This window comes from Gymnodraco acuticeps, unplaced genomic scaffold, assembly GCF_902827175.1.
Source record: "Gymnodraco acuticeps unplaced genomic scaffold, fGymAcu1.1, whole genome shotgun sequence".
In the NCBI taxonomy this organism is placed as follows: Eukaryota; Metazoa; Chordata; class Actinopteri; order Perciformes; family Bathydraconidae; genus Gymnodraco; species Gymnodraco acuticeps.
In genome coordinates this window covers 1099349-1113276 of record NW_022990501.1, presented here as the reverse complement: position 1 = coordinate 1113276, position 13928 = coordinate 1099349, and the positions used below count along the sequence as shown (strand labels likewise).

General features: G+C 39.1%; 1 protein-coding gene across 1 annotated transcript; it reads left to right on the top strand.

Annotated features, from left to right (window-relative positions):
- Positions 1–2952: 2952 nt before the first annotated feature.
- On the top strand, positions 2953–11585 carry LOC117553002 (lysine-specific demethylase 6B-like; the record flags this gene model as incomplete). Its single annotated transcript, XM_034226743.1, is given in 10 exon segments — positions 2953–3158; positions 3481–3659; positions 3748–3816; positions 3904–4052; positions 4497–4611; positions 4962–5149; positions 5279–5420; positions 6772–6898; positions 6996–7166; positions 8603–11585. Coding segments are annotated over 10 exon segments (1370 nt in total), but the record flags the coding sequence as incomplete, so codon positions are not given.
- Between the last annotated feature and the right edge of the window lie 2343 nt (positions 11586–13928).

Below are 13928 nucleotides of genomic sequence, written 5' to 3'. Positions count from 1 at the left end.
GAGAGAGAGACGAGAGAGAGAGAGAGAGAGAAGAGAGAGAGTGAGAGAGAGAGAGAGAGAGAGAAGAGAGATAGAGAGAGAGAGAGAGAGAGAGAGAGAGAGAGAGAGAGAGAGAGAGAGAGAGAGAGAGAGAAAAAAAACAACTTTATTTATTTAATATAGCCTAGTTGTACAAAATAAAGTAAGAAATCATTCCAATGTGTACTATAGGAGAGTAAACAGTTTAAAAGGGGAGTGATTAGTAATGCATAAATCAAAAGAAAGAATGCTAAATAGGTAACATAAGATAAGAATAAACAAGTTTAAATGATTTGTTATTGGTTGTGATCATATTCTAAAGATGTTTGGATTATTGAAAAGTATACAGCTCCCTTTCATAGAGTGTTGAGAGATGTATCCATAAATTCATTTTGTGCTCAAAGTGCACCAGATTGATGCATTTAACTTCAACATTTTAAAAAAAATCATACATTTTCTTTTCACTGAAAACGGGTCCCACAGACCCAAACAGCACACAAAGGTTAAAGGTTAAACAAAGGTTAAAGGTAAGCATATAATAATGTTAAAATGTGCTAAATATATACACTGCAAAAAAACAGAAAAAGAGGAGTAAAAGTAGCCCCCGACTTGTTTTATTTTTTGAAAGTAGCCCTCATCCTAAAAGAGGTTGGAGACCCCTGTTATAGTTAGAACGATACATTTGACCATTTTAAGCTTGGTCTACCATTTTATTGGAGCGGCGAGGAACAGGTGGGGCTTGAAAAGTCCCACCTGTTCAAAGTGGGGAATGACAGAAAGAGTTTGAGAACCACTGCAGTATAGTGTCTTGTTCCGTATGCATGGTTTGGTATGCCACATCCAGTTTTACCCAAAACGTTTTTACAGCGCCTGCATGTGTGGTTATAAGCAATAGCATGCTAGCTGGCTTAGCAAGGTTAGCTAGATGAATTAAACTCAATTGATAAATAAAATGTCTCAGCTAAAGTCGGGTATATCTGTGGAAACACTACAAACATTTATCTTACAATGGCATTACATAAATGTGTTAAGTAGTGAAGCCAAACTAAAACAGACTGATTGGGAGTACTTTTTGCTCAGAAAGTAATGACACATAATGAAAAAATGAAATGTCAAATGATGTTTTCGCTTGTATTTGTATATTGTCCTTGATTAGACAGGCAAGTATGTGAAAAGAAACACATATTTGTATTATTGCATTTTAATTCAACATCACGACTTATAACATGCAGTACCTAGGTGGAATGTTATTGTGCTATTTTCAAACAACATTTTTCAAATGTTTATATTATCCATAGTAGAACAGGAGAAGGAGACATTGATTATTTAGATATAAATGAACCTTTTATGAACCATGGTTTATTTCAGATGTAGTAGACATTTTAAACATTACACTATTGCGGCTTTCACACCAGCGCTTTTCCCTTTCTAGCTCCGAGCTAGAGCTTTTCTGATTCAGCTCCGGTTTCCCTTTTCTGCTCCCGCTCTGTTCACACCGCCCAGCACCCGACTGGTGCTGCCGCTGCTGCGTCATGACGTCATCGTTTACATCGCTGATTTGCTCCCCAACGGCATTACGGCGCTCACAACAACAACAACAACGGGGAACTGCGTCGGGTCGATGATCGTGTTGCTTTTAATCACACGAAGCCAGAATAAATTGAATAACGACTTCTCCAACCTTATACTTTTCTCCAGAGTGCCGTGGTTCATTGTTTATTCATGTGTTTCTGCAGCATTTACCGACCGCTGCAGTGTTGGCTGCTCTTCTACGGGAGTTTATTCTCCTCCGTTAGCTCCCGGTTAGCTCACACTGCCGCGGCCGCTCTAAAGTATTCACTGTCCGACTCACACAAGCAGCTGATACATATCCCCAGTTCCCCTTAGCCTAAGTGAATGTGTGTCAGTCTGAATTGACGCTGTTTGGTATCACAACGCTGTTATGAAAGTTTCTCTGGTATAAAATGGGTGATGTTAGCATAGCAACCGAAGCTAAACTGACTACTTGCTATTGCTATCCTATTGTGGCATAAACCGTTTTCACATTTTACCAGCGTATTTTGATTATGATTCTACTTGTGATAGTCGGACACGACAACCTGTGCAGCCCATGTATTGATTCCATCCGATAAAACAAAACGTCTGCCTCTCTCCACAATGATCAATAACAGTGAACGGATGGTCAAAGTAAGGTACAAATAAACAGAATCACACGAAGCCTGGTTAGTGTTGCCTGACTTTATAAAGTGTGTTTATAAGCACTACTGCTTGTAGGCAGGCATGACAGTCGACCCATGTTCAGGGGAGGTGGGTTTAGTTTCCTGCACGCCTCGACGTAAGAGAGACGTAAGTGACGCCACCTCTTAGCTCCGAAGCTCTTGCCTCTAGACCGACAATTTTTTGGAGCTGGAAGTGAAGCGGATTGCGGAGCTAAGAGCCGGCGCCGCGGCGGTGTGAACAGGAAAAACCGGCGCTTTTCGCGCTGATGTGAAAGGGGCATTTGAGTCATTTCTATAAAAGGCCTTCTGAGCCAGCCCTTTCTCCACACTGTAAGGACGCTGCATCTTTCACAGGAGTGGTAAAACAATGTGCAAATACAGCACTGAATCCTCACATTTTATATTGAGTCTTTATGATCCATATTTGAATGGACCGTGAATGCTCAACCATGACGGTTTGCTCACTGCTAGGCTTTTATGTGATATTGATATAGGAATTTTATTTTGAATGTTTTTGCATATTTCAATGTGTGTGTTTTACAACCATCTAGACTTAGATATCTTGTTTCTTATTCAACACACTTTTTCTATAAGTCAGACTATGTTGTGTAAAACATGTTAAGCTGAGAGTCTGAAAATATGTAAATGAACATAAATGGGATAAAAAAATAATAATTCCCATGATAATGATGTATTTCTCTTTTCCTTATGCAAGACCTGGGTCTGTTCTCCACCAAATCCCTGGTGGAGGCCAATGCGGAGCATGCAGTGGAGGTGAGGACCCAGGTTCAGCAGCCTGCCGATGAGAACTGGGATCACAATGGATCGGCGCAGACGTGGCCCTGTGAGAGCAGCCGCTCACACACCACCATCGCCAAATACGCCCAATACCAGGCCTCCAGCTTCCAGGAAAGCCTACAGGTAGACATTTCCCCTCATGGCAACACATGTGCACACATACATGGAGATTAATGTGCAATGTTTAGTGAATATATTATAACATGCATTATTAATTGACTTTCAGCAATATATTTGTTCTTAAAGGCATAGTGGGGATGTTTTAATCACCTGTGTATCTTTTCATTATTAAAACGTTCTTTCCATAATCCTGCTGATTTTAAGCAATGGGCATAGAAAGTAAAGGAAGTACACATCATCTTTTGTTAATGACTAAGCTAGTAAAGTATCATCTATTTTAGCTGTTGGCCAACATGTCAGCTAAGCTCATGTAGATGTGTTATAGGATGAGAATGAGAGCGAGAATGAAGATGACGGAGAGCAGTCCGAGTCTTCAGAAACATCCGCCGCCACAAAAGCAGCTCTGACATTTGCCACGGTTAAAGTCAGTCCTGCCTCCACTACAACTAAAGCCAACTCTGCTTCCATCTCCAGCCCAGAGGAACATGCCAACAGCACACCCAGGTTGGAGCAAAACTCCCTTCTGTCTGTGCAAATAATTCAATATTTTACCGTTAACAAAACTCAACCAATACTTTGTTTTTTCCCCCAGCTCTGAGCAGAAATCAGCCGGAAAGATAATAAAATTTGGGACCAATATTGATCTCTCTGACCCTAAAAGGTGAGATTGTGTTGTAAAACCCTGCCTGCTTAAACTGAGCTCGATGAGGCAGCTTGTCGTTGATGGTAGTTTTCATGTTTTTTATAGGTGGAAACCCCAGCTGCAGGAGCTGCTGAAGCTGCCTGCTTTCATGCGGGTGGAATCCAGCAACAACATGCTCAGTCACGTCGGCAGCACCATCCTGGGCATGAACACCGTCCAGCTCTACATGAAGGTGCCAGGCAGCCGCACTCCAGGTCAGTGTGTGTGACTGACAAGTAAACCGCTGTATTTACGAATGAAGGAATAGTACATAACATTCACTTAGTTATCATTTATCTTTTTTATATTCATTATCCTATAACTATGTTGAGATATTGGCAGATATAATACATACAGCTTACTTTAAGTTACTAAAAGTGGTCATTGTTTGCTGAAAGTAAACTGAAAATAATATGAATACATCTGGAATATCAGATTGACCAGCAATTGTGAATGACTACTGTATGACCTAAAAAGGCAATATAAAATGCTTTTAAATGTCTTATTATTGTGTTATAAAGCATTGCAATTATAACTAATAAGTACCTATAACTATGAAGATACCGTGCCATAAGTATTTTTATAATGCATTATAAAAACGGGCGTCACAGAACGAAGTTTTTAAGTGGATTAAGTGACTGGTTTGTGCTTCTTCTCAGGTCATCAAGAGAACAACAACTTCTGCTCAGTCAACATCAACATCGGTCCTGGTGACTGTGAGTGGTTCGCCGTCCATGAGCACTACTGGGACGCTATCAACAAATTCTGTGAGAAGTAAGTGGATAGGCTGTTTAACAACACATGTAGCATTAGCTACTGTGTCTGTGCCTGCTTAAACATATATTTCATTTTTATGTTGAATTGAAAGGGACAAGTACAGATAAAAACAACGACAGTTGCAGAAGAGTTGTCCAATGCACTGTACAGCTGTACATAGTTAAAGCTCATTTCAACATCAGTTCTTTGATGGGCATAGATAGCACATAAACATCTGCTGTGTATTCAGGTAGGGATTTCCAGAGCCTTTGATTGAATGTGCATTTTGTGCAAAGGAACAGAGTCTTATTGTACTATTTCTTTCTGTATTGTGAAGTCTAAGTATGCATTGTTTTTTTCCCCCTCAGGCATAAAGTAGACTACCTTACAGGGTCCTGGTGGCCGGTCCTGGAAGACCTCTACAGCGCCAACATCCCTGTGTACCGCTTCATCCAGAGGCCGGGGGACCTGGTGTGGATTAATGCAGGGACGGTGCACTGGGTCCAGGCAGTGGGCTGGTGCAACAACATCGCCTGGAATGTCGGACCACTCAACTGTACGTTACCATGAGAACCCAAAACACTATGGAAAAACAGAAGCATAAAAGTTGACAGGTGTTGTTCTTAATGTCAGATTACAACCTAAATATACTGTTTAATACGCTCACCCCTGTTTTCTCTCCCAGCCTACCAATACCAGCTGGCCCTGGAGCGCTACGAGTGGAACGAGGTGAAGAAAGTGAAGTCCATCGTTCCCATGATCCACGTGTCCTGGAATGTGGCTCGCACTATCAAGATCTCTGACCGGGATACCTTCAAGATGGTCAAGTAAGATTTCTCTTTTTTATTGTTTTATTTGTAAATGTTATTTATTATATGTTAAAAAATAATCCTCTGCCCAAGGCTGTCCCATGGTACGTACATATTATCTAGTTGTCTGCCCTTCATCTGTTCTATTCTCACACATACAATATCAAATTTAGCAAAAACGACTTTTGTTTTTTTTGTATCTTTTATTATGTACTGCAGCCGTTCTTACAAAGTATGTACTGTTGCAAACATTATGATTTCAATTGTGACATACATCAAGAAGTGATATGCTAATTATGAGACATGTATTTTAGGATAACATGGTGGCAATAAGGGGCACACCAAATGAGATAGAAAACAATCTAAATAAATACATGAAATACAATACGATGAAAAAGATCATATGTGACCCGCTCTATAGAAATCAGTCGGAAGTCGCAACGGATAAAATAAACGTGGATTTGCGTAAAAAAATAGTTTTTCGGGGTTCGGGTGTTTTGTTTGATTTTAAATAAACAAAGTCAGTTTCAGAATGTGAAACTTTTATTTCCAAAATCACACGATAAATACATTTTTGAAGCTTGTAAAGGGAAGATGACACCTCTCACTCACGCTCTGCTGTACCGCAGCGCCGCTCCCCCCCCCTCCGGCTGAAATTATGAATGTAAGAGTATAGTGATCATAAATAACACGGCAGGGTCCGTTACAGTTTGTTTTCATCTGATTTCAATTAAACAAAGTCTCGGCTTTCAGTATATTACACTTGTTTTTATCAAATTCAGGTGATAAATACAACTTTGAAGCTTCGGCATAATTACAAGCGGAGAACGGAGTAACGTAACGTCACAGCAGGCATAACAACAGCCGGTGTTTTCCCCGGGAAACAAACACAATACGCAAAAATACACATACACACACACACACACACACACACTCGCGAGCTTCCCCTACAAACGAAAATATCTTCCCTCCGTACTACTTTGATCATTTGCTCCGCTGTTAGCCAATCATATCGATGGATTCCAGAGAAGAGGAAACTTTGAAGGCCTTTTCCTCAAAATGATGACGCGGTGACAGTCATTATATAATGTGACATATTAATATTTGGAGTACAAAAACAATCCTGATATCATTAGAAAGCTAGGAATCTCCTCTTTCCAACAGTGTATACAACTCAAAATGTGTCTTTGGGGTCAATGCGACTGATTTCAATAATACATTTAATGTCATGACAATTTGTTTTTAAAACATTCTCAGATTACTGAGCTCTTGATAACATCTACTTTGGCATTCCATATCTGCATACCATGAAATCCGAGAGCCTGCGTGTGTTTACATTCCCCACTATCCGCTCCTCCATCTCCCTCAGACACTGCCTGATGCAGTCCATCAAGCACATCCAGATGTTGAGAGAACAGCTGCTGGCTGCAGGGAAGAAGATCAGTTACCAGAGCCGAGTGAAGGACGAGCCCGCCTACTACTGCAACGACTGTGACGTGAGTCTCCCGTCAGGCCATACAGGACGTTTAGCATCTGTTTTCATAGAATTAACCGTGTGTGTGTGTGTGTGTGCGCGTGTGTGCGTGCGTGCAGCTGGAGATGTACGACCTGCTGCTGGTGACCAGTGAGAACAGCACTAAGAAGAGCTACGTGGTGCACTGTGAGGACTGTGCCCGAGCCAAGAGCCCGTCGCTGGGGGGGGTCGTGGTGCTGGAGCAGTATCGAATAGAGGAGCTGACGAAAATCTATGACGCCTTCACACTGGTAGGTCTCATTATCGATCAATAACCGTAATGCTTTTTTCAGATAGACAAGGTACAAAAAGGGCTTCATACAGTATTGCTTCATACATATGTGACCCGCTCTATCGAAATCAGTCGGAAGTCGCAACGGCTCATTTCAAAATAAACGTGGATTTGCGTAAAAAACTATTTTTTCGGGGTTTAGGTGTTTTGTTTGATTTTAAACAAACAAAGTCTTGGCTTTCAGAATATGAAACTTTTATTTCCAAACTCACACCATAAATACATTCTTTAAGCTTGTAAAGGGAAGATGACAGGCAATCTGCTCTTCCGCAGCACCGCCCCCCTCCCTCCGGCTGACATTATGAATGTAAGAGTATAGTAATCATCGATAACACGGCAGGGTCCGTTACAGTTTGTTTTCATCTGATTTCAATTAAACAAAGTCTTGGCTTTCAGAATATTAAACTTGTTTCGGCAAATTCAGATGATAAATACAACTTTGAAGCTTCGGCATAATTACAAGCGGAGAACGGAGTAACTTAACGTCACAGCAGGCATAACAACAGCCGGTGTTTCTCGTGAGGGTTTTCCCCGGGAAACAAACACAATACACACAAACGCAAAATTACAAACACACACGTATAAACACACACTCGCGAGCTTCCCCCAGACCAGTAATCCAAACAAAAATAGCTTCCCTCGGTAGTATTTTGATCATTTGCTAATAATCAATCAGATCGATGGATTCCAGAGAAGAGAAAACTTTGAAGGCCTTTTTCTCAAAATGATGACTCGGTGACAGTCATTATATAATGTGACATATTTTGCTTAATATTTGGAGTACAAAAACAATCCTGATATCATTAGAAAGCTATGAATCTCCTCTTTCCAACAGTGTATACAACTCAAAATGTGTCTTCGGGTCAATGCGACTGATTTCGATAGAGCAGGTCACAAATGAAATGTCTAGTTTCAATGCATCCCTTAAGAACTCTGTAGAGATCTAAACTGGGTTTATAAAGGGATACGTCGCTGTTACAGGGGACTAAATGAAATGGAAGGTTATCTTCACTAAAGTAAAGGATTTCTCTATAATTGTTATAATACATGTGATAATGTGAGGACATAACTCAACAAATAATAACACATACCTGTAGTCATTTAAAATATTATAAAAAAGGAAAACGTTACATTTTATACCTTTTTTAATACTGGTGGCTTTCACAAGGTACAAAATGTTGACAATTCACTGCGGATTTTCTTTTATACAAACATCAGAGAATACCTCACGGTATGTTTTTGGATATCAGATATTTGTAGGGGCCAGAAATACTAGTTTTCTATGTAATAAGTGCTCTCTCATGACTGGAACACACACACACACACAGCTTTTCTAGTTGCCAGCTGAGCTCTGTCTCCCCCTCTTGTCTCCCCCCCTTTGTTCTCCCCCTTCAGGCTCCATCACCTGTTTCCAAGTGAGGACTCTTCCCTGGCGTCTTTCAGCCATAAACCAAAACTCTAATGGCAGCACAAATATTGTCTTCAAGGCAATCTATTCCTTCAAACACTCTCTGAATCAGCCAATCACGTTTACTCAGTATTGTTTACATCACACACTAAGGTATGGATACTCAGCCAATCCAACTATAGCTCACTGTCTTCCCCATACCAGCTGCTGATTGGACGTGTGTTTTGAAATAGAATGACTAGACTGGTACTTCCCATGAAAAGCATTTCAGATATGTTAAAAACAAAACAATATGTGAGCACTGCTAGCATTGAAAATCAGGTTATATGTTTATAACGGACACTGCTGTGATTCAAAAGCATCTAGTAGCCGGTTCTTTGTATAAATTCAGGTACTTTTATGCAAATTCAGTAGAACTTTTTTTACACCACTCTAGTTATTCTATGTGTCCATGAATTTGCTGTGATTCTGTCGTACCAGCAGGGGAATCGCTTCACAGGAGAAGTAGCTGATTGTCACATCGTTTTGGTTCCTGTTTTTGTTTGCTATTCGGGTAAACTCCGACATTTCTAATTCCTGTCTGTATACTCTTTGAGGTGCTACTCCAATCTAATTTATTCCTGTTAGATACTTAAACAAGTTTTACCAGCCTATAGGTACACCACATTGGCCTTGAAAACTGTATTTAGAGTTAATTAGAGGTTTAAACACACAAATAAGGATTTATTTACTGTTGGTATAAAAAAAAAAGAACTTGTATTGGTTTCTCTTAAATACGGGTTAAAAGACGACTAAAACGGTTTTACTGTAGTTGGAAATCAAGTTTGTAAATGATAAAATAGTTTTTTGTTTTGTATCCCTCTAGTTGGGTGGTTTTCTACGATACAACCAGAAAACAGTGTTGTTTTTATTTTTGGAATGGGAAAACTATCCCAGTTTTATACCTCTTTTGTTGCTTTGTTCTCATTTCTAGACAGAAAAAACAAATAATTGTAGATTCTGAATGAATTGATTGGATACACAGTGGTGTGCATAGACGGGGTACAGAGCAGAAAGGGAGGGTCAGCATTGATGTTAATGAACTCGATGAAGTGCCAGTTTCCGTCTGGGGAAGTCATTTGTCCAAAGAGACACACAATCATTTTGTTACAATGAAAAAGGCAATGAAGCCAAAAAGACGAGCGGACTGAATGACACCTCGTTGTTTTCATTTTGCCCCAAACATCCGTCCTGCTCAGTGCACTGCCAGCTTAATATACTGTATTTCCAGTTTGACATGTTATAGAGCACATTAATTGAAACATGACAAGAAAGGCTCAGTCGTTTTTTTCCCCTCAACTTCAAACAGTACTTCAAAATAAAGGGTGTCATTTTGTTGAGGCTAGGCTAAACTGCAGAAGCCCTGAAAGGGGGGGGGGGGGGGGGGGGGGGGAAGTATTTTTATAATACAAATGTTGGCCACAAGAGAGAGGCAGAAGTGCACCAATACACCATGTTCTTAAAAGGACTAAAAGCATTCATGTGTCATGCCACATGAGTTTAAATATCTCCATGCACTCTAAAACAAACTATATATATTTTTAACAATATATGTAAATTATATATTGTATATATTTCTTTGAAGAAAGACCAAAATGTTTAAGCCGTATTTAGTGCATGGGGTAGTGGTGCAGTTCAGCCTCTTGTGGCCAAAATAAGTATTACAACAACAAATACCTGTTTGGCAGATTTAAAAAAAAACTTTGACATTCTTAAAATTCAAGTTTGTACAATAAACACAGGAGAAACAACAATGTATATCAGACATCGGTAATGTGTCATCAGAACTATTTGTTCATCACATAATTATCTTTAGCTTCATACATCAAATGTAATTATTACCTTTACTGCCCAGGTGATCAAATGCAATCATTTGATCACCTGGGCAAGGCCTATCTTTTCCAGTTCTAGTATTCCTGCTGTTTTAATGAATTCCCAACAAAGGACGACTTTCACATTTTCGCCCTTCCCTCATTAGTCTGTGCACACCATCTACTGTACATAATGTATCTGTTTGCAGGTTCTCGATATGACTTATGTATGTAGTTTTGTTCTCAATCAAATATTGAAATTGTTTGTGGTCGAATCTCTCCACATCAGACTTTGTGGTATGTTGTTGCTGTATTATAAAACAACCTAAAATATCCTTTTTCACTCCAGTTAAATTACTGCAATGGGAATTTCATCCCACTTTTATACCTCTTTTTGTTGTCAGTTTCAGTTTTTGGCATTACAGAGAAAATGGAAAATTGTAAATGGTGACGTTATTTATACTGTACATGGTTGTTTTCTTATATATTTATTGCATATCAAAGGGCACTTCACTTGATAAGGGGCTACAAGGTATTTTAAAATTGTAGTATGGGTGTATTGTGTGGATAGAGGAAGTGCAATCAGGGGGCTGTTTAATTTTCATGGTGCTAGACCCCTCCTTGCCCCCCTCATTAAACAGCATATAACAATATACAGTATGAACTTTATCGGTGATAAAACTGGTGCTTAGATCCATTTCAACACAGTTTAGTGCTAACAAAAATGGAAAGATGTATTTGTACTGTATCAAATTCATTCAAGATCTTTTTTAATGTTTTTTTCCATTGTATGAAATTCATAATCTTGTGAGGCATTAGTGGTTTTATGATGCACATTAGCAGTAGTTGTAATTCTTGACACCTTTTGCAGAGACTTTTAGGGATGTGACTTTTAATGACGTCGAGGTTTTGTTTTGTGTCTTGTCCTCATTAGTATTATTTGAAGGATGGTATAATGCTCTTTTTTGCTGTTTGATTTATGCTGCACTTATTGTTTAAAAAAAGAACTCGCATAGAAGAAAACCTGAGCCAGACCTGTCTTAAATCCCTCTGTGATTTTTCTGTGACATATTGTATTGTTGTTCAAGAAAATAAAATGTTTTGATAAATTATTCAAAAATGAGTCTTTCCCTTTGTTTCCACATTGCAGTATGAACCGGTCATTATCACTGTTCTGCAGAGGTACACAGGCTTCTGGTGTTATTGTGTGGTCCATGTTAGCTTTTAGCCCTGCTAGCAGCGTGGCTTTAGGGATGGCCGGGTCAGTGAGTTCATCCCTTTGGTCTAGCCTGAAACATCTTCTGAGATTTAGCACAGATATGCATGGTGACCTAAGAATCCTAAAGGCTTTGCTGGTTCTCTGATCTTTCCTCCAGCACCACCACCATATGAACGTTTGACTGGTTCTGTGAAAGATCTCTTGATTAGCAAAAGACAGATATTGGTGTTTCCAATTGGAGGATTTCTAAAGACTTTTGTGACCCCTAGCCTATCTTCAAATGCCAAACTATTTCTCTTTATTTACAATACAAAATCTTCAATTTGAGTCAAAATAGTAACTGTGAATGTGTTCCATGGTTAAATAACCATATTTCTGCAAAAATACATTTGTATTTCTGCAAAATATGGGATCAAATTGTTGTATGTATAGTAAAAAAAACTACCGATACGCTACATTAGCATCAGCATGTTGGCTATTAGCTGATATCATAGTTGTAGGCTCTTAGTCGTTTAATGTTATATGTATGCAAGTGTATTACCACTTTCACATGCTAATACACTCTCATTTGGGTTAATAATACCACAATGGAAATAATCAATAACAATACAGGATTGGGTGTTTTTAGCATTGTATATAACCATATTATTCTAATGTAACTATTGTAGGCTATATACTTGTATAGCAGTGGGCTGCTGAGTGAGTCAGAGTGAGCAGACTTTGTAAAGGCTCATGCTCTCTCCCACAGTTCAAACAGCTCATGTTTCAGCTGTCTCCCACTCTGCAGCTGGCCACTGGGTGGTTCCACTGGACCAGCTCCTCAAGGCTGTCTTCAAAGGGTATGTTGAGAGAGAGGAGAGAACAGAACTCATTTATTTTCCCTCCGACACTTTCCTGACACCATCTTGACAGAGCTGCAGCTGCTCCAAATAGTTGAGAAGTAATCATCTAAAAGAAAGTAATGAAATAATATCAAACTAAATTATTGGATTGTTTTTATTTTTAGACTGTGAGGTAGTGGTGGAAGAGGTACTGAGTACAAGTAAAACCATTTAATAAAATAAGTGAACCCCTGAGTGTAGGAATACTCAAATAGTAGTCGTAAAGTACAAAGTGTTACCATCAAAATATTCTTAAAGTACAAAAACAAAAATGCGTCTTTATGCCCATTTCAGAATAATGTATACATTTTTGGATTATAATTATTGATGGATCACTTTGTTTATCTTTTCAATCTTACAGCTGGTTATGGTGTAGCTGATTTGTTTTACTTTTTGTAGACTGCTTTGTAAAACTATTTTCTTACTTACAACAATTCATCTTACAGTATTTGTTTACATTATATTTTGTATTTAATAATTCAAAGTTAGTAAGTGAGTAAATGATCAAATAAAAGTCATGGAGTAAAAAAAGGTCAATAATTCCCTTTGAGAAGCAGTGGAGTAAAATAATAACATGAAAATACTACTTTATATTTTAAAACCACACTTTAGTAACTACTCCACAATTGTAGGTAATAATGTGACCTAAATGATCTGACCAAAAAAGAGACACACCTTCATACCGAACCTAATACTGAAACATATGCTGTCAATAATACAAATCCAGGTATAAAGTAATACAGTGACTAACAATAAAACATTTTTGGAACAGCAAATAGCAACATTCTTCAGGGCGGTACTCTCATTTCCTTTTCTGTGTGTAAACCTGAGATGTTTCTTTCTGGTTTCTATTTTTGCCACCAGTCTGGAGGGTTAGAGGACAGGAGACTGCCAAACTGCAGATCTCGTCAGGAACGTGGACACAGCAGCGGATATCCCGGTTCCAAGGACAGGAAGACTGCTCTTCCTCTACCAACCCCCTCAGACATTGACATACGCTTTTAAACAACACACTCTGTGGCATTGTTAATGACATAACCTCCCTTTGCTCCTGCATTTAGCCGGCACGCTAATGCCATAGTCTCTTTGATCATTTGTTTCTTGTAACGACTGTAAAAATACACATAGCATCTCCAGGGAATATTTATCTACCCCTGTAAACAAATAGTAAATACACTGTGGGATGAAAAAATGAGTCTTCATATCAAAATACTAATTCCACTCTTTGAACTGAGCCCCTCACTTTCTTATCAGCCAGTCCCCTGATGGCTTCTTTCCCCCACCAATTTAGAGAGTGCCCCCACCCCCATTCTCATTTCCTTGTGTTTTCTGAAAGCCGAGCTGTTTTTCATCAAAAGGTCAA